The sequence below is a fragment of the Eumetopias jubatus genome, unplaced genomic scaffold (genome assembly GCF_037043125.1).
Source record: "Eumetopias jubatus isolate StellerSeaLion01/CBP00866 unplaced genomic scaffold, mEumJub1_p1.0 scaffold_7, whole genome shotgun sequence".
NCBI lineage: Eukaryota > Metazoa > Chordata > Mammalia > Carnivora > Otariidae > Eumetopias > Eumetopias jubatus.
The window spans coordinates 127544442-127572390 of record NW_028274813.1 but is presented as its reverse complement, the minus strand read 5'-3'; the positions used below and the strand labels follow the sequence as shown (position 1 = coordinate 127572390).

The following is a 27949-nucleotide window of genomic DNA, read 5'->3' as shown; positions in this document are numbered from 1 at the left end:
TTTAAACATATAATGTATTACTCATTTCAGAGGTACAGATCTGTGATTCATCAGTCTTGTACAATTCACAGCGCTCACCATAGCACATACCCTCCCCAATGTCTATCACCCAGTCACCCCATCCCTCCCACCCCCACCGCTCCAGCAACCCTCAGTTTGTTTCTTGAGATTAAGAATTCCTCATATCAGTGAGGTCATATGATACATGTCTTTCTCTGATTGACTTATTTCGCTCAGCATAACACCCTCCAGTTCTATCCGCGTCATTGCAAATGGCAAGATTTCATTCTTTTTGATGGCTGCACAATATTCCATTGTATATATATATGACTTCTTCTTTATCCATTCATCTGTCGATGGACATCTTGGCTCTTTCCATAGTTTGGTTATTGTGGACATTGCTGCTATAAACATCGGGGTGCACGTACCCCTTCGGATCACTGCATTTGTATCTTTGGGGTAAATACCCAGTAGCACAATTGCTGGGTCGTAGGGTAGCTCTATTTTCAACTATTTGAAGAAACTCCATCCTGTTTTCCAGAGTGGCTGCACCAGCTTGCATTCCCACCAACAGTGTAGGAGGGTTCCCCTTTCTCTGCATTCCCGCCAACATCTGTCACTTCCTGACTTGTTAATTTTAGGCATTCTGACTGGTGTGAGGTGGTATCTCATTGAGGTTTTGATTTGGATTTCCCTGATGCCGAGCGATGCTGAGGACTTTTCCATGTGTCTGTTGGCCATTTGGATGTCTTCTTTGGAAAAATGTCTGTTCATATCTTCTGCCCATTTCTTGATTGGATCATTTGTTCTTTGGGTGTTGAGTTTGAGAAGTTCTTTATAGATTTTTGGATACTAGCCCTTTATCTGATATGTCATTTGCAAATATCTTCTCCCATTCTGTCGGTTGTCTTTTGGTTTTGTGGACTGTTTCTTTTGCTGTGCAAAAGCTTTTTATCTTGATGAGGTCCCAATAGTTCATTTTTGCCCTTGCTTCCCTTGCCTTTGGCGATGTTTCTAGGAAGAAGTTGCTGTGGCTGAGGTCGAAGAGGTTGCTGCCTGTGTTCTCCTTTAGGATTTTTGATGGACTCCTGTCTCAAGTTTAGATTCTTTCAACCATTTTGACTCTATTTTTGTGTGTGATGTAAGGAAATGGTCCAGTTTCATTCTTCTGCATGTGGCTGTCCAATTTTCCCAACACCATTTGTTGAAGAGACTGTCTTTTCCATTGGACATTCTTTCCTGCTTTGTCGAAGATTAGATGACCATAGAGCTGAGGGTCCATTTCTGGCCTCTCTGTTCTGTTCCACTGATCTATGTGTCTGTTTTTGTGTCAGTACCATACTGTCTTGATGATGTCAGCTTTGTAATAGAGCTGGAAGTGATTGTGATGCTGCCAGCTTTGCTTTTCTCTTTCAAAATTCCTCTGGCTATTCGGGGTCTTTTCTGGTTCCATACAAATTTTAGGATTATTTGTTCCATTTCTTTGAAAAAAGTGGATGGTATTTTGATCGGGATTGCATTGAATATGTAGATTGCTCTAGGTAGCATCGACATCTTCACAATATTTGTTCTTCCAATCCATGAGCATGGAACGTTTTTCCATTTCTTTGTGTCTTCCTCAATTTCTTTCATGAGTATTTTATAGTTTTCTGAGTACAGATTCTTTGCCTCTTTGGTTAGATTTATTCCTAGGTATCTTATGGTTTTGGGTGCAATTGTGAATGGGATTGACTCCTTAGTTTCTCTTTCTTCTGTCTTGTTGGTGTATAGGAATGCCACTGATTTCTGTGCACTGATTTTATATCCTGCCACTTGACTGAATTCCTGTATGAGTTCTAGCAGTTTGGGGGTGGAGTCTTTTGGGTTTTCCACATAAAGTATCATATCATCTGCAAAGAGTGAGAGTTTGACGTCTTCTTTGCTGATTTGGATGCCTTTGATTTCTTTTTGTTGTCTGATGGCTGTGGCTAGGACTTCTAATACTATGTTGAATAGCAGTGGTGATAGTGGACATCCCTGCCATGTTCCTGACCTTAGGGGGAAATCTCTCAGTTTTTCCCCATTGAAAATGATATTCACTGTGGGTTTTTCATAGATGGCTTTTATGATATTGGTATGTACCCTCTATCCCTATATTCTGAAGAGTTTTGATCAAGAAAGTATGCTGTACTTTGTCAAATGCTTTTTCTGCATCTATTGAGAGGATCATATGGTTCTTGTTCTTTCTTTTATCAATGTATTGTATCACAGTGATTGATTTGCAGATGTTGAACCAACCTTGCAGCCCAGGGATAAATCCCACTTGGTTGTGGTGAATAATCCTTTTAATGTACTGTTGGATCCTATTGGCTCGTATTTTGGTGAGAATTTTTGCATCCATGTTCATCAAGGATATTGGTCTGTAATTCTCCTTTTTGATGGGGTCTTTGTCTGGTTTTGGGATCAAGGTAATGGTGGCCTCGTGAAACGAGTTTGGAAGTTTTCTTTCCATTTCTATTTCTTGGAACAGTTTCAGGAGAATAGGTATTAATTCTTCTTTAAATGTCTGATAGAATTCCCCTGGGAAGCCATCTGGCCCTGGGCTTTTGTTTGTTGGGAGATTTTTGATGACTGCTTCAATTTCCTTAGCGGGTATAGGTCTGTTCAGGTTTTCTATTTCTTCCTGGTTCAATTTTGGTAGTTGATACATCCCTAGGAAAGCACCCATTTCTTCCAGGTTATCTAATTTGCTGGCATAGAGTTGCTCATAATATGTTCTTATAATTGTTTGTATTTCTTTGGTGTTGGTTGTGATCTCTCCTCTTTCATTCATGATTTTGTTGATTTGGGTCCTTTCTCTTTTCTTTTTGATCAGTCTGGCCAGGGGTTTATCAATCTTGTTAATTCTTTCAAAGAACCAGCTCCTAGTTTCATTGATCTGTTCTACTGTTCTTTTGGTTTCTAGTTCATTGATTTCTGCTCTGATCTTTATTATTTGTCTTCTTTTGCTGGGTTTAGGCTTTATTTGCTGTTTTTTCTCTAGCTCCTTTAGGTGTAGGGTTAGGTTGTGTATTTGAGACCTTTCTTGTTTCTTGAGAAAGGCTTGTATTGCTATGTACTTTCCTCTTAGGACTGCCTTTGCTGTATCCCAAAGATTTTGAACAGTTGTGTTTTCATTTTCATTGGTTTCCATGAATTTTTTAAATTCTTCTTTAATTTCCTGGTTGACCCATTCATTCGTTAGTAGGATGCTCTTTAACCTCCATGTATCTGAGTTCTTTCCAACTTTCCTCTTGTGATTGAGTTCTAGTTTCAGAGCATTATGGTCTGAAAATATGCAGGGAATGATCCCAATCTTTTGGTACCAGTTGAGACCTGATTTGTGACCTAGGATGTGATCTATTCTGGAGAATGTTCCATGGGCACTAGAGAAGAATGTGTATTCTGTTGCTTTGGGATGGAATGTTCTGAATATATCTGTGAAGTCCATTTGGTCCAGTGAAACACCAGGTTTATTAACAATGGTGATCATTATGCTTTGGGAGGGAGAGGAATCACAACGAGGCTCACAGAGTGAGTAATGCTTAATCTATTTTAAAATCTGAAGTAAATATAGCACAGTTGATGATTTTATAAAGCCAGCTGCTCTGAACTGGGTTGTTTGCATTATTCTCTATTCTTTTCATATTTGATATACTTCACAATGGGATAAAAAAGAGAAGAAAGGAGACAAAACAATGGCTATTTGCAGATGATGGGATCATACAACAGTAACAAAGGGGAACTGTTAGGACTAATGAAAGAGCTTAGATATCAAATAAACATCTCCAAATCAATAGGATTTCTATTTATTTGCAATAACCTGTGTAAATATTTGATGGGGAGGAAGCAAGCCAATTTTCAGTAGCCAGTGAGATTATAAAATATCCTGGAAGAGTCTCCACAAAGATCTTTGCAGGACCAATATTAAATTGAGAGATTTGATCAACTCTGAAGCATGAAGTATGTTATCTATTGATATTATGACTTTCAGATGTGGAATTGGAGGCTTATGCAGGTCAGAGATGGGTCAGCTAGTCTCTGACTCATCAAGGCTTGAAACCCAGTCCCTCAAGCTACTTCCCCAGACCTGGAAGCCAGAAGGTGAATTTACACATTTCCCACCCATGGCAGCTTCACAGGACTTCACTGCCCTGAAACAGACCCACTGCAGCTAAAAAAATTCTTATTTCTGCCTCACTCAAAGGAGCTTTGAACAGTGTGGGGAATGCCTCAGTGTGATGCATGAAACCAACCTTCTTCTCTTTTCTGCTAAGCCACCCTCATTTCAGAGTTCAACTCCCTGACCTTCCATGAAAACTCATGAGAGCTTTTCTCCTATTTTTCCCTTGGCTGATTCTCTTGTATCATACTCTTCCCCATCCTAACCGTCACAGAAATTAGCCCTGCCAAGCAGAAATGTCTCCCCAAGCAGAGAGGGTAATTAGTTTCTACATGCTCTCAGGAAAAAAATAAATAAAACTATACTGCTTTCAGTTAACAGTATGAGAAGCCTGGCCTGACATTTTGGCTCAGGGTTTAGAATATGAACTTTTTCTCTTGCCTTTCTTGCATTTTCCAAAACTTATGAGTTCTAGAGCAAAAGCAGGATAAGAACTCAGAGCCACCTGGTCCCATTAGATGCACCAGGAGGGCTGCAGATAGTGCTTGGGGAACAGGCCCAAACTAATCTGTGTACTTTCATTTCTTCTTGGGGCCAAAGGGATTGTCTTACAGCAGGATGAAGATCAGGCTTCAAGAGGTTCTCCTTTATTGACAAAGTCTGAGGGTGAAGTCTGAAGCCCTACTTGCACCAAAGTCATTTTCCCCGGTGTGCGACAGTCAATAAGGTAAATAATTTCTATTTAAATTTTAAATTAGCAAAGTGTGGATAAAGTCAAAGGAGGAATACAGGGTACATTTGGAGAAATGCGGCACCCCAGCGGCCACATTTCTCCAAGGAGGGTTAGGGTTTTCAAAGATGAGGCGCTTTCTAGCCTATGATCAGCAGGTGGCAGCATAACTCAAGAAAAGAAACCAGGTTCCTTCATTTCTTAGCTAAGTTTCAAGGTTCCTAATCTTCCAAGGAGACAAACACCCCTTTTATTCAGTTTGCTGGGGGTAAAAATGATGGGTTTCACGTGATAATGGTTGTGCTTTTAGGATCCATTGGTTAAAAAACATAAATGAGGGGCGCCTGGCTGGCTCAGTCAGTTAAGCATCTGACTCTTGATTTTGGCTCAGCTTATGACCTCAGGATTGTGAGATCAAGCCCCCAGTCAGGCTCCGCGCTGGGCATGGAGTCCGCTTAGGATTCTCTCTCTGCCCCTCTCCCTGCTTCCTCCAAAATAAAGCAAAACAAAACAACCATATAAATGACAAGTTAAAATTAACTCACTGCAACTTCTGAAGGAATTTATATTTGAATAATTACACAAAACAACCACATTCTCTTGAACCATAGAAACATGGCCACATATCTGTGCATGCAGAATATTCACATCTACTCTCAGATAATTCTTAGCATGACTGTGCGTTCCCAGACCCTTGGCAATAACTGTATGGTGCCAGGGGAGGTCCTGGGTCCACAGGAGACCACTGCTTTAAAGAACCCTTGTTTCCCCCTCACTCCCACCCAAAAGCCTGATGAAAGCTTCCAGAGGCTGAGAAAGATTAAAAGAACAGAGTGGATCAGACGTTCTCGTTTTTTATGTAGCTAAGTCTAAGAACTACAAAACCAGCCTGTTGCAAACCATGAGAGTGCTGGCATTGCAATGAACTTTAAAAAAATTGTTTTAAAGATTTTATTTATTTATCTGAGAGAGAGAGAGAGCATGAGCAGGGGGGAGGGGTAGAGGGAGAGGGAGAAACAGACTCCCCACTGAGCAAGGAGCCCGACCCGGGGCTCGATCTCAGGACCCTGGGATCATAGCCTGAGCTGAAGACAAATGCTTAACCGACTGAGCCACCCAGGCATCCCACGATGAACTTTTAAATGCAGAAGACACCATATAACACAAGACCTCTGTGGGAATGGAGAGTTTCCCGGTGAGACAATATCTAGTTGTTTAGGGTATGGGATTGGAGTCCGAATACCAAGATTGGGAGAGACATTTCTATTTATATTAGCTATGTGATTTGGGCAAGCTACTCAGCCTCTCTGAGCTTCTATTTCCCCACCTGTACAATGAAAAGCATATGTCTTGCTTCCTGGAGGCTTCCTTTATTTTTGTGAGGATTAAATAACAGTCTATGAGGGTGCTTAAGGCAGCTGCTGACACCTAGAAATGCTTGATGATGTTGGCTGCCGTGGTTATGATTATGAGCCTCATGATCAATGTCATACTATCATTATTTATTACTAATATCACATGAGAGTATCAATGAACATTGGAAACGTCATAAATGAGGTCTCTTTTATTGAATTTGTCTCTGCAGAGAATGGTGTCATGTCATGGGTGACATCTGGCCATCCATAATGTCCCTTCGTTTTCAACATTTCCAAAGTGTTCTTTGGGCAACGTTTCTTCATGGGCAATGTCAGCACAAGATCTCCCAACTTATACCAAAGACCCCTGAGAGTGAGAAATCCCAGGGTGACTACCGCCCACCCCCACTAGCTCGAGCTGCCATCCCTGGAGTGGCCAATCTCAGCAGATTTTGATGACTGAAGTGTCTACACAGAGGCTGTGTGCATGCATGGGCACATGAATGTGTAGATGTTTGTGACTGGGTTTTGTGTTAAAAAAAAATCATCGGAAAGTCTGAATTCCTTGTCCACTCATGTTTGGTCCTAACCTTCCTCCCCAGTGGTCTCTTATTTCTAGAAATAATAGTCCCCCTTTCCTCTCACACTTTCTCATCCTAAATAACAGTGAGTGTTTGCTCAGGTGTGGCCAGTGAGAGTGATATGGACTAGCCTGCAAGAGATATCTCCCCCCACCCCTTGGACTTCACCCAGACATAGGCTTCTCTCCTAATGTGACTGACAGCCACAGGCCAGTCCACTTCACCCAAACACATAAGTGGGTACAGGGGCCATGCGAGACCATGCACTGCAGGGGAGAATTCTTGGTGTTAATTCTTGTAGAGAGGTGGTAATTATGGGGTAGTTTATACCATTGACACTGAACTATCTGGGCCGTGGTATTTCTGATGTCACCGTGCAGCTAACTTGATGAGCTTGCTAAGTACAATTCAAGAAGGGAAACAGGAGTAAATGTCCTCCTTAGTGAATAATGTGGCCTGGGGTCAACTTTAATGTGCTGTCCCGACCCATCGGGGGGCCTCCAGAGGGCAGCCTCAAAGAAGCATCCTTAAAGTCCAGTGGGCGACTGCTCATCTCATTGGTCCCAGGAATAGGAAGAGAAGTAAAAGGGAATGAGGAGGCAGCCCCACAAAGATGTGGGCAGGACTCTTTCAATACACCACTGATTTTACCCCTAAGGGACAACACTCTTGATGGCAACGGGCCATGCTGACCAATCCTTGGAGGTAATATTAGGTGAAAGAATAACATAAGATAGTGTCATATTAGCCTCTGGATTTGCTTCTAGAGAAGCTTCCAAAATCAAAGAAAAAGCTCAAAAACCAGGCTGGTATAGGGTTCTCAACCCTCTAGGCCCTCTTTATAGGTAGGCATCAATAGGAGGCCACAGCCCTGTGCACATCTCCATTAAAGGTGTGAGGTCACAGGAAAAATGGTCTGATTGCCTCTCCTCAGACAAATGTCTCTATCCTTGGATGAATAAGTTCTAGCCAGGTGATTAGGGATGACTAGAGGCCATCAGGCCTCATTGTGTCTCTGAGGTACCACAAAAGCCTTGGAGCTCATTCACCTGCCATACTGAATTCTCTTTCCAATGGCCCCTCTCCCAAGAACAGTCCCCACAGACCATCACCCCGATCTGGGGAAAGCCCGTGGTCTCTCTCACTTACTTGTCATTCACAAGTTTCCCACGTTGATGAATCTGATTCTCCATCGTGAAGTTGATGGTGGCGCCATACACGTGCTCACCAAAAAACACCTTCATTTTGGACTTGTATGCTTCATCTTGAAAATACCGGATCATATCAGGGAACCAAACTGTCAGTCCATAGTAGCTGTAATAGAGAAGACAGAATATTCAAGCAGCAACAGGATTTATTCTTTCGTGAACAGAGTCTGTATCCCTAACCTGATATAAATCAAGCTCATTTTAAATGTACGAATATGGTTCATTATTAGAAATTAAGACACTAAGTGCCACATTATCACTCATCATATGAACAGATTTAAGGAAAAAAATCATGACCATCTTCATAGATTCTGAAAAGGCATTTGATTAAAAAAAATTCATTCCTGATTTAAAAAAAAAATAGATTGGGAATTGGTGGGCACTTCCTTTACATGTAAGAAAATACATACCTCAGCTCAAAGGTAGAATCTTACTTCATGTGGAAACAGTAGAGGCATTTCCACTAATGTCAGGGACAAGACCCAGACACCCAATCTCACCACTACTCTTTACCATCACATTGTAGGGCTTAACCAACTCAGTTAGACAGGAGAAAGAAATAAAAAATTGCAGGAATACAAAATTGCAAAGCAAGAGGCAAAACTACCTCCATCTGCAGATGATATAACTTTATACCTGCCGATCTCAAGATCTTCAACTCAAAAAACTGGCCACTAAACATTTAAAAAAGATGCTCAGTCCCACTCACAATAGGAAAAATGCAAATTAAAGCCACACCATTATCATTCTCAACTATTAGGTTATAGGTAAACAGATGCTCTCATACACCACAGGAAAAATTTGTACAATACCATATGGAGGAGAGGTCAATGTCCAAAAAAAATTACTGATGGATTTACCCCTTTGACTCCATAATCCCATTTCTAGAAACCTATTCCATTGATCAGCTCGCTCAAGTACAAAGTTGCCTACAAACACAATTATTCGTTGTGGTATCATTCATAATAGCAGAAGTCTGAAGACTTCCCAAGAGTCTAGCAATAAGGCCCTGTTTGAAGATTGTGTGGTGCTACATAATGGAAAACTATGCACATGTATTTCTCTGTTGTTTCAACATTTGAAATGCATTACCTATTCAACAAAATGAAATCAGCTATAAGTAAATATAAACAAGACATTTTAGAACTCTCAGTGAATTGAATCCTAGTGTCTACCATCTTTGGCTTCTGAAATGTTCCCTCCTCACTTAGACAGAATAAGTGGAGGGGAGTAGGGTCTGGCTTCCTCTTTACTTTTACCCATTTGGGTCTCCATGAATAGGTATTGAAAGAAATCAGGTCTCCCCATGTTCCTCCATGAATCAAAGAGGTCATTAGACCCCATTTCATTTCCTTTGGGCACAGATGATGGTGAACCAAGCAATTTCACAGATGGAAGTTTTAAATCTCATTGACAGTTCCTCTCTGATAATAGCAACTAATTGAGCACTACTAAGTGCCAGAAATTATTGCAAGCACTTTCTTTATACAGTAAATAGCCTCAAGATGCTTTAAGTGGCTTAAGTGGCATAAAGAGGGTCATGATATCTGAAGGTGTGTGAAATGACCTACCAATTAAGAGAGGAGCCAGCTAATCACCATTCCTATTGAACTCGATCTTCCTTATTGTAGGGCACAGTACTGCAGTCTCACTGCTTTATCCCATGGCCACAGTGCAAGTGGCAGCTGCCTACTCAGCACTCGTTCCCTGCTCATTCCTTGGAAACTAGATTTTGTTTGGGTATCAACCCTCAGGGAAGCTTACAGTATCGTTGGCTCAGACACAAATCCTGATTAGTCTGAAGTCGCTGGAAAATCCCATCCCCTTCGCCAGTTAGTTTGGCACTAAGTATGTGACACATATCTGGTTAATAGAGAAAAAGGATGTAGGGGTTTTCGGCGGGGGGCTCCTGAGAAAGCTTTCCTTGCTGTTACAAAGAGAAGCTCAGAGAGAGGCAGCCTTTTCCTCCTTGGGACATTTTCCCACACTGATGGGATGCCAAGAAGAGCACAAGCATCTGGCAACCATCAAGAGATTGAGCCTGGGGCTGAAACCCTGCCTGGAGCCTGCCTCTCTATGGAATTCTTGTTACAAAGGACAAGACGTGTCCTTGTAGAAGCCACGAGAGTGGGCTGCCTGTTACTTGCAGCCAAAAGCATCCAGACTCTAGGAGTTAGAACTAATTGAAATCTTTGGTTTATAGATGAGGTGCTGGAGGCATAGGGAAGTTAATGAAGTTAAGTAAGATAGAATTTACCTTAAAGCCATGGTGAACCAGACCACAGCCAGAATCAGCGTGTTCATCCTGTAGGGCCCCATCATACAGTACAGAGCATTATCCCAGACCTGTAACCCACACACAGAAGGGTTATTAAAGCAAGAGACTTGTGACTTGAAAGAGCTCATTTCTAGGATTTTCTGATAAATTTCCTAGGACCCCATGAGAGAATGGAAAACCATGATCTCCCAGAAGCAGCAATTCTGTTCAAATAACAAAGAGTCTTCTCTTCTTACTGCCTGGCCTCAGCCTCCAACATAACAGTTCTGGAGCATCTTCCCTGGGAACACAGTAATACATCATCAAAAGCACACTGAGTTGGGATTTCAAGACACTAGATAACCTTGAGTAGTGAGCTCTGCTCCTTGCCTATGGGAGTGGGTGACATTCCCAACATTTAACAACCATTCAACCATTCATTGGCTGCCTCAGTGCTTGACAGCTGAGTTGCCTACAGGAGTCACTTCTCCGGAGAAATGGCCTTGCCCTTCATGGAGACTTCCTCAGAAACCACCAACACACCTCAAAGGGCTATCTACTTCACTCATTCCTTTCTTCCTACAGATTATGTAAAGAGAAGGTGATAGAGAGAAGGATATTTACTAAGAGTAGATAGATGTTCTGCCTGTGTTCAAAATCTCTCCTTGGGAAGTAAGAGCAAAGAAAAGAAACTAAGGTTTAGAGAGTCTGTGGCTCAAGTCACATGGTGAGTGAGAAGCAGGCACAAATGTGTCCCAGAGATTCCATCCAGGACACTCCCTCCCCATCACACTGCCTTGGGTTGTTCGGTCTTTATCCTTCATCCACCAAAGTTACAGAATTCCAGACATTCTCCCCTCTCATCTCCCACATGTTCCCAATCATACCTGCTTGAAAGTGGTCTTGAACCTGACCAGCCAGCGTTGGTACCAAGTTCCTGTTGAACTTTGGATCTCAATGAATTCATCCATTTGCTTGGGAGTTTTGATGTGGGAAACCTGCAAAACAAAGATGGTCTAGAGAATCATAACCCCACTCTGTGTCAGACTTTTCAATCTTTAATTAATGTAACTGAATTTATGTCACGTATCAAAGGCTACAGGAGCATTGGATGACCCTCTAGTTCAGTGATTCTTAACCAGAGATGTACATGGCCTGTCTTAGGAAATCTTTCTCAGGGAGATAGGTCCCCCTGCAGACAAGATGAATCCATCTTTTCACTAGATTATGCTTTTGAGAAATTTATATTCGTCAGTCATAATATGCTGAATTCCCATGTACATCTGATTTGCCCACAGTAGAGTTGACTCCACCTTAAAATTCACAAGTCTATCCTTAATACCTTAAAAGGTATTAACAATTAACATCACAGAAGTCTAGAACCCATGTAAGAAATGGTGTGTGTGTGTGTTGCGGGAGAGGGTTGTTACTTAAGATTTTTTTTTAAAGATTTATATATTTTAGAGAGAAAGTGAGGGAGAGAGAGTGTGCATGCACAAGCAGGGGGAGGGGCAGAAGGAGAGGGCAGAGACAGAATCCTCAAGCAGACTCCCCACTGAGCATCGAGCCCAACACAGGACTCAATCCCAAGACCCTGAGATTGTGACCTGAGCTGAAATCAATAGTTGGCCACTTCACACACTGAGCCACCCAAGTGCCCTACTACTTAAGATATTTTTAAAACACAGCAGAATATGAGAAATCATGTCCTCCTTGCTGTCTCTGGCTTTCCTAGTGGAAATCAAAGAAATGGGGAGTGGGGATAAGGTTATATATCTCAGCTCTCTCCCTAAAGGGCCCCAGAAAATATTGATTTGTCCAATGTCAGCAGGTAGCCCCAATGTGCAATCCTGACCCACCAAGAGAGTGATTGTCAAGTTACCTAGTGTTTAAAGCAACCACTGAATTCTATAACTAACCATCATGTTAAGGAGATGGTTAGCCAAGTTAGCAAGGTCCATGCTTGCAGACTTATTCAGAGGAAAATGGAGGAGAACACTCAAAAATATTCAGCCCCCCCAATGAGCTTTGTCTAAGGGAAAAGGTTTTAGTCCTACAAGCATCTCCATTGCTTTCTTCAGCCATCTGAGAATGTGAGGAGACGGGAAGAGAGAAGGAGATAAGGCTGGTAATCCATAGGGAAAAAAAACAGCCCTTGGGTGTGGACAACAGACTCATTAACTCTGAGCATGAGGTCTAGGACAGCATGGCTTTGCTTTTCTAAACCCTAAAAATAGTAGTTCTTAAACTCCTGGCGTGTCCTACCATCTGCAGGTGTTCCTCCTTTGCAGATCTCTCCGTCTGGGCTCTGACAAGGACATGGGGGAGTGAACGCACAGGCCCTGCAACAGAACTCTTGGCTGGAGCTCCATGGTATCAATACCCCCAGGGAGCCATGAGCCCTTGCTGTAGCCAAAAGAGGCCAGAGGGCAAGGTTGACATCAAATCAGGAAGCATGTCGAAAATCATACTCCAAAGCATTAAGATATCCACTCAAATGCAATGTTTTTCTTTTTGGTGCGCCTAGGGAAAATAACATTCTATTCCCTAGGGATTTGGGAGTGGGTGTGTGGACAACCTCAAGCAAAATTACTCTAATTTACAATTAACTAGGATACTTGTCTTTAATTGGGTCTAAATCAGAATATGGCCTGTGTTCACCCTAGCCCTGCAGAACATTTTACTGGGGACACCTGCCAGGTGGCAGATCAGAAGCTGTGAGGCAGCCAGCCAATGGGATGGCTGAAACCTGGGGCTTTGTAGAGGAGGAAGAGATTTTTTTTCTCGCCCCTCTTAGTGTCCCAGGCTGGGTCTGAAAATTAAACTGACAAACACAGATTAACAGGAGAAAAGCCTACACATTCTATCAAATTTTAACACAGACAAGGGAGGCTTCCAAAGAGAATGAAGGCCTGAAGAAGTGACCGGAGCAGAAAGCTTTTACACCTTTGAGGCCATGAAACAATGGATTTGTGAAGAATTGACAAGACAAAGGGGTGTGGGGCTAAGGGTAGTCATTGGTGAAGCAGTAACTAGGAAGAAAGAGTTGATTTAACAAGGTTTGTCGATGCAGGCTTCTTGACCCCTCCCCCCATCTCTGATGATAAGAATGTCTTCTTTCCTCCTGGTACAGGGACAGTCACTTCACACCGGGGATCTATGACCTGTTCCAGAAGATGGGCGAGTGGGGAGAGGTCAGAGTGATCTTCCTGCTTCTGCCACTTTCTCAAACTCCTTCAGCTAAAGATATTCAATATGCCAAGGTGCCATATTTTAGGGTAGGTGTCCTGAACCCCAGCGGCTCAAAGGTGAAGGTGAGGACCCTAGCATCCGTGGCTCTCTGAGTACAATCAAGGGTGCATTATTTACTGAGGGGAGCCCACCCACGGTTCCTATTCCTGCTCTGCTCCGGGATCTCTGACTTCCTTGGGTTGCACGGCCATCCCGGGGGGGAGGGGTTCTGATGCTCAAGTGAAAGACTGAGATTGTGCCTTTGGAAACTGGAGGCTTTATTGATTTCCAAGCTAAGACCTCATTCTTCAAAATTAGTCTGCTTAAGGATAAACCCATTGTGAAGAGAGAATGCGGGATCACGTCTCTAAAGAGGACTCCTGGTCTGGCAAGCCCATGCGGTTGATTTAGAAGTGGTCCTTCTGGAAGCAACAGTCAGGGAAGCCACTGGGTGGGAGAGGCTGCAGGGGCCACCCAGGTAAGACAAAGGTCGGGAAGCATTTCCAGTCTCCTGGGGCTGTTAGGGACAGGTATACAAATGAGGTGGAGAGCAATCATCCCTCAGGACTCCTCTCAGGAGAGCTGTGGGTTTGCTTGGAATAAATATGCTAACAGACTGCTTGACAGGTCAGGGAATGTCAGAGAGGACCAGTGCGTGAGCCGTGCACGAGCCAAGGAGAATTCGCCATATTCCAGAGGGGGAATAGGGGAAAGAGAGGGAAGGCGAAAAAGGAGGGGGAAAGAGTGGGAGATGGGGCAGGGAGGAAGTTCCTCAAATTGTCACGAAGGTTATTAAACTCGCAAATGCTTGGTATGAGTGAGGTGTGTCTGTGTGTCTGCATGTATGATGTGTGTCTGTGGACGTGTGTGTGTTCATGCATCTTCGTGTGTGTTTCACACCGGGTTGATGTGGCCCACAATCCAATCCAGCTGATGTGGATTCAGAGGCTTGAGTCAGAGACAGCCCATGAAGATGTCTCTCAGGAATAAGCAGGAGCTTGGAGAGCAGTCTGTGGAACGGGTGGGGGTGGGGGCAGGACCAAGCCAAGCACACCTAGGTCCTGGAGCGGGGGCTCTCCACTAACATCTGGTGTCCACACCTGCAGTCCAGCTGCAGCGTTATAATCCGCCACAGACAGTGATGGGGATAGGGGACTTGGCAGAACCATCTATACCCTTAACATCTTTCATCTGGAGTATTACTGTTAGTTGTGCTTCTTAATAAATGTTTGTGATAAAAGCACCAGTCCTGTATTTTAGATATTTTTAGGAGCATTGGAATTGAGGGAAATAGGTGACTGAACAGCAATAAAACTCATTGCTGGAGTTAATTTAAGAAAAAATGTGTCATATCATTTTTTTTAAAGATTTTATTTCTTGGGACGCCTGGGTGGCTCAGTCGTTAAGTGTCTGCCTTCGGCTCAGGTCATGGTCCCAGGGTCCTGGGATCGAGCCCCGCATCGGGCTCCCTGCTCAGCGGGAAGCCTGTTTCTCCCTCTCCCACTCCCCCTGCTGTGTTCCCTTTCTCGCTGTCTCTCTCTCTCTCTGTCAAATAAATAAATAAGATCTTTTTTAAAGATTTTATTTATTTATTTGACACACACACACACACACACACACACACACAGAGGAAGGGCACAAGCAGGGGGAGCAGCAGAGGGAGAGGGAGAAGCATGTTCCCCGCTGAGCAGAGAGCCTGATGCTAGACTGGATCCCAGGACCCTCAGGTCACTACCCGAGCCAAAGGCAGACACTTAACTGACTGAGCCACCCAGTCGCCCCTATGTCATAACATTTTTGAATAATAGTTAACATCTATGTAGCCCCTACTCCAAGGCAGGTACTGGTTTAGGTACTTTATTTAATCCTTACTAATAGAGATATTATTATGCTTCTATTCCCAGTAGAGAAACTGAGGCAGAGGGAGTACCCTGCCTAAGACCACACAGCTAGAAAGTATCAGAACTGGGATTTGGACCCAGACTGTCAGGCTCCAGGTTATGGATTCTTAGCCACATGATCCTGCCACATGGCCCAGCCTGAGAATCAGGGCTTCTAAGCAACAGTTAACAAGGACAACTGTGTTGTCCAGAATCAATGGCAGAGGCCAAAGCTGCAAAAGCAGTGAATCAGATAAGGAAGGGGTTAACCCAGGAGGGCTTCCTTGTGGAAATGGATTTGAAGTCAGCCTGAAGGGAAGTTATGCAAAACAGGGACCCAGGGCAGGCATCCCTCCTTGGCCGCAGAGCATGGTTGGGGGAACACAGACCCTGGTAACTAACAGGACATGTTCATGGAAATCACCACTCACTAGTTTTTCAAGCAAAAAACAAAATTCAGGCTAAGCGCCAATGCTGATAAGGGTGGAGGAGAGAAATGGCTATCCTGTTGCCTGTGGCACTGTAGATTGGCACAACCCTATTGAAATGTAATCTGGCAATATAACTCAAGAGCTATAAAAATACTAGTGCTTTTTCAGCCAGTCATTTTATTTCTAGGAGTCTATCTTGGAAAACAAACCGAGAACATGAATGGGAAGGAACTATGTGTGTGAGAAGGTTCACTGTGACAATATTTACAGGAACAAGGTAATAAAATGGGGTAAAAAAACTTTCTAGCATTTGGGGCATGTTTAGGAAGACTGTGTTAACGTTCCCAACATTAATGTTGGTTAAAAGGATAATTATGAATGCCAAAAGGCAACATACGGAATGCTTATGGGTACTCTTTAAAAATATATAGATGGAGGGGTGCCTGGCTGGCTCAGTTGGTTAAGCATCCGACTCTTGATTTCAGCTCAGGTCGTGATCTCAGGGTTGTGGAATGGAGCCCATGTGCTGAGCATGGAGCCTGCTTAAGATTCTCTCTCTCTCACTCTCCCTCTGCCCCTCCCACCCTGCTCACTCACACTCTCTCTCTCTTAAAAAAAAATGTAGATGTAAATATATGCACATATGCTTATGCCCATATGAACACAGCTAGTTTTTTCCTTCAGCATTTTTTTAACAATTAGCAGTAACAAGGATATCCATCAAAATGAACAAATAATTATGACACAATAATAGGAATGTCAGGCTTTTATTCTCCCTCTGATACATTTCCTTTATCAAATTAATAAATATCATGATATAATAAAATTTTCAGCAAGCCAAAACAGTAAAGAGGGGAGGTCCCCTCTTGTTGGTATAGGTGCCGCACACTCACTGTGAACACCTTCTCCGGGGCCCCCTTCGCCCTCATGTTGGTGTCGTGGACTTGCTTGAGAATCATCCAGGCTTCGTCGTGTTTGCCCATCTGGTGAAAGCAAGGAAAGAGGTGTAAGAAATCCTTTCCTGACGAGGGGTGGAAACCCTACGGGGGCATCCAACCCTTAGTGTGAAGTGGTTAGACAATGGATGCACTGCCACTCGTCTTGGGAAGGATTGGGACAAGTCTTTGTCCCCAGCCCATCTTGGAAGGATGCTAAGGTAATGCCTCCGGGGTGTAACGTGTAAACATTACACACTATTCCCATTACACAGTACAACAAGCCTAGTTGTAAGGTTGAGGGACTGCTGGAGGGGGAGCCACGTTCCTCCCTGACCAGAGCAAGCAACGAAGCAACATGTTACAGATTGAATTGTGTCCCTGCAGCCCTGGGTACCCTGGAATAGGACCCTATTTAGAAATAGGATTGCTGTAGATGTCATTAAGATGAGGTCCTACTGGAGTAGGATGGGCCCCTCATCTAGTTCAACTGGTATCCTTATAAGAAGGCAGCACGTGAATACGGAGACACAGGAGGGGAGCGCGTGAGATGACACAGGCAGGAAGCGTGGTGCAGCCGCAAGCCAAGTGATGGCCAACAAAGCACCGGAAGCTGCAAGAGGCAAAGGAGGACTCCCCTACAGACTTCAGAGGGAACGTGGCCCTACTGACACCCTGATTTTGGACATCCAGCCGCCAGAACTGTGACACCGTTTCTGTTACTTGAAGCCACTCAGTTTGTGACAAAACCCTTTATCACAGCAGCCCTAGAAAACTAATGCACCACAAAGGGTAAATTTTGAGAGATCCCTGGTTAAAAAAAAAAAAAAACTCCCTGCGGTGTCTGCCCCTGATAATGGGACACAAGGGAATTTGACAAGGACGATCACTCTGTAGGAAGATCTAGAAGGAGACACAGAAATGGACTCAAAATTGGGCATGTAAGAGGCTTCAAGTTCCTATCACTCCTCTGCCAGTCCCACCCAGTCTGACCCCTGCAAGCACAAGAGGCACCCCCAAGTTGGAAGGACTCTTTTCTCAAGACACCAGGAGCAGCTTTCCTGTGGGGAGGGGTCCTGATGGGCTTGCGGGAGACATGAGTTTTCCCACAGATCTCACTGTAGCAACTTGAAAAATCATCCCACAGTTTTGAAGAGCCTCTGGAGAGAATGGGAGCTGGAAGCAGCCTCTGACAGTCCCTGAATCCAGGGCGTGCAGCCATCAGACAGCGATAAAGCCAGACATGATGATGGGCCAGGCGGGCTGACGTGGGGGTGGTGTGCAAATGCAAGCAGGAGAGGAGGGGGGCCAAAGGGCTATCGTTCTCAAATTGGGTGGGGGCGGGGGCAGGGCTGACTCACCTCCAGCAGGAACCTCGGGCTCTCTGGCATGAACCTCAGAGCCACCATGGACACAGTGCAGGGCAGCGCGCAGATGATGACAAACACTCTCCAGCTATGGAAGTGGTAGTTGGTGCCCATGCTGAAGCCCCAGCCTGTGAAGAAGCAGTCAGAGGATTTCTGACATGATCGTAGAGTGACCTTAAATCACTCGCTCTCAAATGAGGGCACAAGACCATCGCCTGGGAAGCAGGTTAAAATGCAAACCCCCAACTGTCCCCAAACCTTCTGAGGCAGAAGTCTGGAACAGGCACGGGCAACATGCATCTCCAGAACACCCGAGTTGGCCAGGCCTGACATTTACCGGGCCTTGGGCTGCATCCTATATTTCTCTATAGTCATTAAAACTGAAGTGAACCAACTATTAATACAGATGTTCTATCCCCTTGCCTTGAAAAATAAGGACCTGGAAGGCCAGGCCATGACCTACCCTTGCGAGACTCCTTTCATTTCTTCTCCTGGCCCCTTTCACAGAGTGAGGGGCCTCGTGCTGATATATGTGAATACTCTACCACAATGAGAATGGGCATCTTTGTCACGATTCCTTGAGTTTCGTGGGAATTCCTGGGTTCTGAGTACCCAGAGCATGATCTGGATGGAAGGGAGAGTGATCACACACCTCAGGGACCCCTTGTCTTCTAGGAAAGAATACCAGATCAGGACCTTAGGACCTTGGGGTTCCCGCTTCCCAGGCCAAAGTGCAATACCAGCTCCAGGTGATTCTAATGCCAAGGTTTCAGGACCACACTCTGAAAAGCACTATCAGTCATAATACAGGCATACCTCAATTTATTGTGCTTTGCAGATGGTGCAGTTTTTACAAATTGAAGGTTTGTGGCAACCCTGGGTCAAGTAAGTCCATTGGCATCATTTTTCCATCAGCATTCGCTCACTTTGTGTCTCTTTGTCACATTTTGGTAATTCTCAAAGTATTTCAAATTTTGCATTATTACATTTGTTATGGTGATCTGTGATCAGTGATTCCCACTGGCCAAAAGCTCAGATGATGGTTAGCATTTTTTAGCAATATTTTTTAATTAAGGTATGTACACCTTTTTTAGACATAATGCTATTGCACACTTACTAGACTACAGTTTGGTGTAAACATAACTATTAGATGCACTGGGAAACCGAATAATTCATTTGATAGTTGCTTTATTGCAGTAGTCTGAAACCAAACCCATCATATCTCCAAGGTATGCCTATATTATTTTTTTTTTATTTTAAAGAGACAGGGCTTCTAAATTCAAATGAATTCTATCATTACTGAAATGGAGAGATGACTAGCTCCTACTCAGCATTCGTTATTGAAAGCATTTCATTTTTTTTAAGATTTTATTTATTTGAGAGAGACAGAGAGTGCGAGAGAGAAAGCGAGCACAAGTGGGGAGGGGGTGGAAGGGTACAGGGAGAGAGAGAAGCAGGCTTCCCACTGAGCAGGGAGCCCAATGCGGGACTCGATCCCAGGACCCTGGGATCATGACCTGAGCTGAAGGCAGACGCTTAACCAACTAAGCCACCTAGGTGCCTCTTGAAAGCATTTCTAAGAAATTGCTTCTGGATCTACAAAACATTATTTCAAACATCCTCATGGGTCTCAAAAGTCTCTCTTTTAAGGAATGGGTAGCACAGTGGAAAGAGCCTAGATTTTCATAGTCATGTAGATCAGAGTACAAATCCTGGCTTTCCCACATCATTGCGGTGTTGGTGGGTTTTCACAGAATGCCAATACCACCACAGATTGACTAAGTGCAAAAGCTCCTGACAACCAATTCATCGGCTTTGAGGGTAGATTTGATTTGCTGAGAAATAGCTACACGACATTTATTGCCAAAGTTGTTGACTAAAATAGATGAATATAAGCAAAAATCAGCAAAATAATTGCTTTTTAAAAAAATTCAAGGTTATGGAGCAAGATGGAGGAGGAGTAGGAGACCTGGGTTTCGTTTGGTCTCAGGAATTCAGCTGAATAGGGATCAAACCATTCTGAACACCTACGAACTCAACAGGAGATCGAAGAGAAGAATAGCAACAACTCTCTGAACAGAGAAGCGACCACTTTCTGGAAGGTAGGACGTGTGGAGAAGTGAATCCGAGGCGATATTCGGGAGGATAGACGGAGGGGGAGGGGGCTTCCGTCGGCCGCTTCTGGCAAGAGATAGAACCGCGGAGCACAAAATCGGACCTTTTAGAAGTCGGCTCCGCTGAGGGATGTCGCTCCAGTGGCTAAGCGGGGTGTGGAACCCTCGCAGGACAGTGTGGTCTCAGGACCCTCAGGGTCACAGAAAGACCGGGGGTGCCTGAGTGCCGCAGAGCTCCCAGGTATCGGAGCGGGGAAGCCGGCTGCAGAGACGGAGCCGAGGCATGGGCTCTCAGCTCGGGGTTGCCATAAACTGTGATGGGTGACAGTCGGGCCACTGCTCCTCCAGCAGGGACCCAACAAGCGGCAGAGCCAGGGAGACTCCCCTTCCTTCCCCAGGAGGAGCGGTGCAGGAGCGCATCGCGTGGATCTGCTGGGTTTGGAGACTCCACACGGGGTCGGTGCCAGAGATAGCAACGCTCGGTCACAAGCTGGGTGAGCACGGAGTGCGGCCGGAGACCGGGGAGATGGGAGTGACTGCTTTTCTCTGGGGGCGCACTGAGGAGCGGGGCCCCGAGTTCTCCACTCCTCTGGGCGGAGATTGGGAGGCCACCATTTTCACTCTGGTCCTCCAAAGCTGTACCGAGAGCTTGGAGGGAACAAAAGCACCAGAGAGCAAACCCGAGCAGATTGCTTAGCCCGGGCCGGCAAGGGTGGGGCAATTCTGCCTCCGGCAAAGACATTTGGGAACCACAGCAACAGGCCCCTCCCCCAGAAGATCTGCACGAACAGCCAGCAAGCCAAGACCAAGTTTACCGATCAAGGAGAACGGGAGAACTCCAGCGCTAGGGGAATACTGCACATAGAATTCATGGCTTTTTTACCATGATTCATTAGTTTTTCAAAGTTGATTTTTTTAACTGTTTTTTTTCTTTTTTTGAATTTTTCTTTTTCCCTTTTTCAGCCAACATCTTACCAATCCCTTTTTAAAAATTTTTTTTTTATTTTTCATTTTTTGGAGTCATATTTTATCCCTTCATAGTAGTTACCCTTATTTTTGGCATATATATATATAAGTGGTTCTCTCTTTAAAATTTTAAGAAACAGTTTCTTCTAACAGATCAAAATATAGCTAAATCACTAGTGTATGGCTTTGTTCTAGTCTCCTGCCTGATCACATTCTCTCCCTGTTCTTTTTTTTCTTTTTTGTTTTTTAATCTTCTTTCTTTTTTCAAACAACTTCTTATCTTATCAATTCCTTTTATAAAATCTTTTATAATTTTCATCTTTACAGTCATCTTCCATTCCTTCATTGTATCAACCCTTATTTTGTACATATATAAGTCTTTCTTCCCTTAAAATATTAGGAGGCACTTTCTTCTAACAGACCAAAATACGCCCAAAATCTAGTGTGTGGCACTGATCTATACACTAGTCTGATCATATTTGATCATATTCTGTTTTTTTTTGTTTTGTTCTGTTCTTGTTTGTTTTTATCTTTTTCTTTTTCTTTTTCTTTTTTCCTCTTCCTTTTTTCTTTCTTTCCTTTTCTTTTCCCCTGGTTTCAGGTCTTTTCTGATGTGTATAGAGTATATTTGCTGGGGACGTTGTTAACCTGTTAGCATTCTGTTCTCTCATTCATCTATTCTCCTCTGGACAAAATGACAAGACAAAAAAAATCACCTCAGAAAAAGAACAAGAGATAGTACCAACTGCCAGGGACCTACTCAATACGGACATTAGTATGATGTCAGACCTAGAGTTCAGAATCATGACTTTAAAGATACTAGCTGGGCTTGAAAGAAGCATGGAAGTTATTAGAGACACCCTTTCTGGAGAAATAAAAGAACTAAAAGCTAACCAAGTCGAAATCAAAAAGGCTATTAATGAGGTGAAATAAAAAATGGGGGCACTAACTGCTAGGATAAATGAGGCAGAAGAGAGAATCAGCAATATACAAGACCAAATGATGGAAAATAAAGAGGCTGAGAAAAAGAGAGAGAAACAACTACAGGATCACGAGGGCAGAATTCGAGAGATAAACGATATGATAAAACAAAACAACATTAGAATAATTGGGATCCCAGAAGAAGAAGAAAGAGAGAGAGGGGCAGAAGGTATATTGGAGCAAAGAATAGCAGAGAACTTCCCTAATGTGGGGAAGGAAACAGACATCAAAATCCAGGAAGCACAGAGAACCCCTCCCAAAATCAATAAAAATAGGTCAACACCCCGACAGGTAATAGTAAAACTTACGAGTCTCGGAGACAAAGAGAAAATCCTGAAAGCAGCTCAGGAGAAGAGATATGTAACCTACAATAGTAGAAACATTTGATTGGCAACAGACATATCCACAGACCTGGTGGGCCAGAAAGGACTGGCATGATATCTTCAGAGCACTAAACGAGAAAAATATGCAGCCAAGAATACTATATCCAGGTAGGCTCTCATTGAAAATTGAAGGAGAGATAAAAAGCTTCCAGGACAAACAAAAACTAAAGGAATTTGCAAACACGAAACCAGCCCTACAAGAAATCTTGAAAGGGGTCCTCTAAGCAAAGAGAGAGCCTAAAAGCAGCATAGATCAGAAAGAAACACAGACAATATACAGTCACAGTCATCTTACAGGCAATACAGTGGCACTAAATTCATATCTTTCAATAGTTACCCTGAATGTAAATGGGCTCAATGATCCAATCAAAAGACACAGGCTATCAGATTGGATTAAAAACAAGACCCATCCATATGCTGTCTGCAAGAGACTCATTTTAGACCCAAAGACACCCCCAGATTGAAAGTGAGGGGGTGGAAAACCATTTACCATGCTAAAGGACACCAAAAGAAAGCTGGGGTGGCAATCCTTCTATCAGACAAATTAGATTTTAAAACAAAGACTGTAATAAGAGATGAGGAAGGACACTATATCCTACTTAAAGGGTCTATCCAACAAGAAGATCTAACAATTGTACATATCTATGCCCCTAACATGGGAGCAGCCAATTATATAAGGCAATTAATAACAAAAGCAAAGAAACACATTGACAACAATACAATAATAGTGGGGGACTTTAACACCCCCCTCACTGAAATGGACAGATCATCTAAGCAAAAAATGAACAAGGAAATAAAGACTTTAAATGAAACACTGGACCAAATGGACTTCACAGACATATTCAGAACATTCCATCCCAAAGCCAAGGAATAAACATTCTTCTCTAGTGCCCATGGAACATTATCCAGAATTGATCACATCCTAGATCACAAATCAGGTCTCAAGCAGTACCAAAAGATTGGGATTACTCCCGCATATTTTCAGACCACAATGCTTTGAAACTAGAACTCAATCACAAGAGGAAAGTCAGAAAGAACTAAAATACATGGAGGCTAAAGAGCATCCTACTAAAGAATGAATGGGTAAACCAGGAAATTAAAGAAGAATTTAAAAAATTCATGGAAACCAATGAAAATGAAAACACAACTGTTCAAAATCTTTGGGATACAGCAAAGGCAGTCCTAAGAGGAAAGTACATAGCAATACAAGCCTTTCTCAAGAAACAAGAAAGGTCTCAAATACACAACCCAACCCTACACCTAAAGGAGCTAGAGAAAAAACAGCAAATAAAGCCTAAACCCAGCAGCAGAAGAGAAATAATAAAGATCAGAGCAGAAATCAATGAACTAGAAACCAAAAGAACAGTAGAACAGATCAATGAAACTAGGAGCTGGTTCTTTGAAAGAATTAACAAGATTGATAAACCCCTGGCCAGACTTATCAAAAAGAAAAGAGAAATGACACAAACAAATAAAATCATGAATGAAAGAGGAGAGATCACAAGCAACACCAAAGAAATACAAACAATTATAAGAACATATTATGAGCAACTCTATGCCAGCAAATTAGATAACCTGGAAAAAATGGGTGCATTCCTAGAGATGTATCAACTACCAAAATTGAACCAGGAAGAAATAGAAAACCTGAACAGACCTATAACCACTAAGGAAATTGAAGCAGTCATCAAAAATCTCCCAACAAACAAAAGCCCAGGGCCAGATGGCTTCCCAGGGGAATTCTATCAGACATTTCAAGAAGAATTAATACCTATTCTCCTGAAACTGTTCCAAAAAATAGAAATGCAAGGAAAACTTCCAAACTCATTTTAGGAGGCCACCATTACCTTGATCCCTTAACCAAAGACCTCATCAAAAAGGAGAATTACAGACCAATATCCTTGATGAACATGGATGCAAAAATTCTCACCAAAATACTAGCCAATAGGATCCAACAATGCATTAAAAGGATTATTCACCATGACCAAGTGGGATTTATCCCTGGGCTGCAAGGTTGGTTCAACATCCACAAATCAATCAACGTGATACAATATATTAACAAAAGAAAGAACAAGAATCATATGATCCTCTCAATAGATGCAGAAAAAGCATTTGACAAAGTACAGCATCCTTTCTTGATCAAAACTCTTCAGAGTATAGGGATAGAGGGTACATACCTCAATATCATAAAAGCCATCTATGAAAAACCTACAGCGAATATCATTCTCAATGGGGAAAGGCTGAGAGCTTTTCTCCTAAGGTCAGGAACGTGGCAGGGATGTCCACTCTCACCACTGCTATTCAACATAGTATTAGAAGTCCTAGCCACAGCCATCAGACAACAAAAAGAAATCAAAGGCATCCAAATCGGCAAAGAGGAAGTCAAACTCTCCCTCTTTGCAGATGATATGATACTGTATGTGGAAAACCAAAAAGACTCCACCCCCAAACTGCTAGAACTCATACAGGAATTCAGTCAAGTGGCAGGATATAAAATCAATGCACAGAAATCAGTGGCATTCCTGTACACCAACAACAAGACAGAAGAGAGACAAATCAAGGAGTCGATCCCATTTACAATTGCCCCCAAAACCATAAGATACCTAGGAATAAATTTAACCAAAGAGGCAAAGGATCTGTACTCAGAAAACTATAAAATACTCATGAAAGAAATTGAAGAAGACACAAAGAAATGGAAAAACGTTCCATGCTCATGCATTGGAAGAACAAACATTGTGAAGATGTCAGTGCTACCTAGAGCAATCTACACATTCAGTGCAATCCCCATCAAAATACCATCCACTTTTTTCAAAGAAATGGAACAAATAATCCTAAAATTTGTATGGAACCAGAGGAGACCCCGAATAGCCAGAGGAATGTTGAAAGAGAAAAGCAAAGCTGGCGGCATCACAATTCCGGACTTCCAGCTCTATTACAAAGCTGCCATCATCAAGACAGTATGGTACTGACACAAAAACAGACACATAGATCAGTGGAACAGAATAGAGAGCGCAGAAATGGACCCTCAACTCTATGGTCAACTCATCTTTGACAAAGCAGGAAAGAATGTCCAATGGAAAAAAGACAGTCTCTTCAACAAATGGTGTTGGGAAAATTGGACAGCCACATGCAGAAGAATGAAACTGGATCATTTCCTTACACCACACACAAAAATAGACTCCAAATGGTTGAAACACCTAAACGTGAGACAGGAGTCCATCAAAATCCTAAAGGAGAACACAGGCAGCAACCTCTTCGACCTCAGCCACAAAAACTTCTTCCTAGAAACATCGCCAAAGGCAAGGGAAGCAAGGGCATAAATGAATTCTTGGGATTTCATCAAGATCAAAAGCTTTTGCACAGCAAAAGAAACAGTCCACAAAACCAAAAGACAACCGACAGAATGGGAGAAAATATTTGCAAATGACATATCAGATAAAGGGCTAGTATCCAAAATCTATAAAGAATTTCTCAAAGTCAACACCCAAAGAACAAATGATCCAATCAAGAAATGGGCAGAAGACATGAACAGACATTTTTCCAAAGAAGACATCCAAATGGCCAACAGACACATGAAAAAGTGCTCAGCATCGCTCGGCATCAGGGAAATCCAAATCAAAACCTCAATGAGATAGCACCTCACACCAGTCAGAATGGCGAAAATTAACAAGTCAGGAAACGACAGATGTTGGAAGGGATGCAGAGAAAGGGTACCCTCTTACACTCTTGGTGGGAATGCAAGCTGGTGCAACCACTCTGGAAAACAGTATGGAGGTTCCTCAAACAGTTGAAAATAGAGCTACCATAAGATCAAGCAATTGCACTACTAAATATTTACCCCAAAGATACAAATGTAGGGATCCGAAGGGGTACGTGCACCCCGATGTTTATAGCAGCAATGTTCACAATAGCCAAACTGTGGAAAGAGCCAAGATGTCCGTTGACAGATGAATGGATAAAGAAGAAGTGGTATATATACACAATGGAATATTATGCAGCCATCAAAAGGAATGAGATCTTGCCATTTGCAACGATGTGGATGGAACTGGAGGGTGTTATGCTGAGCAAAATAAGTCAATCAGAGAAAGACATGTATCATATGACCTCACGGATATGAAGAATTCTTAATCTCAGGAAAGAAACTGAGGGTTGCTGGAGTGGTGGGGGGTGGGAGGGATGGGGTACCTGGATGATAGACATTGGGGAGGGCATGTGCTATGGTGAGCGCTGTGAATTGTGCAAGACTGTTGAACCACAGATCTATACTTCTGAAAGAAATAATGTAACATATGTTAAGAAAAAAGAAGATAGCAGGAGGGGAAGAATGAAGGGGAGTAAGTCAGAGGGGGAGACGAACCATGAGAGACAATGGACTCTGAAAAACAAACTGAGGGTTCTAGAGGGGAGGGGGTGGGGGGATGGGTTAGCCTGGTGATGGGTATTAAAGAGGGCACGTTCTGCGTGGAGCACTGGGTGTTATGCACAAACAATGAATCATGGAACACTACATTAAAAACTAATGATGTAATGTATGGTGATTAACATAACAATAAAAAGGAAAAAAAATCCAAGGTTATGGGGTGCCTGGGTGGCTCAGTATGATAAACATCCGACTCTTGATTTTGGCTCAGGTCATGATCTCAGGGTCGTGAGATTGAGCCCCACATCAGGCTCTGCACTCAGTGGGCAGTCTGCTTGAGATTCTCTCTCCGTCTCCTTTGCCCCTCCCCCTGCCCGTGCTCGCTCTAAATAAGTTAAACAAATAAACAAAAATAAAATCTTTTAAAAATAAATAATCAGATAATCCAAGGTTATAAAATAGCTTGGTTTTCTCATGCCACTCCAAGTAACTCTGAAGACAATTCCAACAGCATTTTTTTTAAAAAAAGACAAACTGTATAAATGAATATATTGATTTCTAAAGTTCAGAGGATAATCATTATTGGAACATAAAATCTCCATTCCATTTACCAACTGCGAAGCACAATAAAGTGAAGTGCCATAAAATGAGGTAAGTCTATATGTAAACATATACCATGTCACCAGCTGCAGTGGTGGGCAGTGAACATCTTGAACACTCTATTACTCCCCTTGTGTTTTGACTCCTTCTACTTGCCCTTGACTCTTAACCCATTGCGCTTCTACTCACTCTACCTGCACTGCTCTTTCTGCTGATATTTCCTAGTCTGTGCAACTAAAGGACATGCCAGAGGGAACGCCAGGTGGGGAAACATGGGACTGAAGCCGCTGTGACACATTTGGCCACACAATACACACATCATCCAACTTTCTCAACGAGAATCAAATCTCTATGCACAGCATACTCTCTCTGGGGTTTGTAGGTTTTCATTTTAATTAAAAAAACCTTTCCTTTCTCCTGACAACAACTCTA

General features: G+C 43.0%; 1 protein-coding gene across 3 annotated transcripts in view; it reads right to left on the bottom strand.

Annotated features, from left to right (window-relative positions):
- The window catches only part of SV2B (synaptic vesicle glycoprotein 2B), a 79770-nt gene that overhangs the window by 19004 nt on the left and 32817 nt on the right, over positions 1-27949 (bottom strand). For all 3 annotated transcript variants that reach the window (XM_028122188.2, XM_028122189.2, XM_028122190.2), the window contains 5 exons: positions 18111-18244; positions 16708-16797; positions 11160-11270; positions 10273-10361; positions 7957-8121 (listed from right to left, as the gene is read on the bottom strand). In XM_028122188.2, the coding sequence (XP_027977989.2) occupies positions 7957-8121; positions 10273-10361; positions 11160-11270; positions 16708-16797; positions 18111-18244 (589 nt within the window). The remainder of the gene's footprint in view (positions 1-7956; positions 8122-10272; positions 10362-11159; positions 11271-16707; positions 16798-18110; positions 18245-27949) is intronic.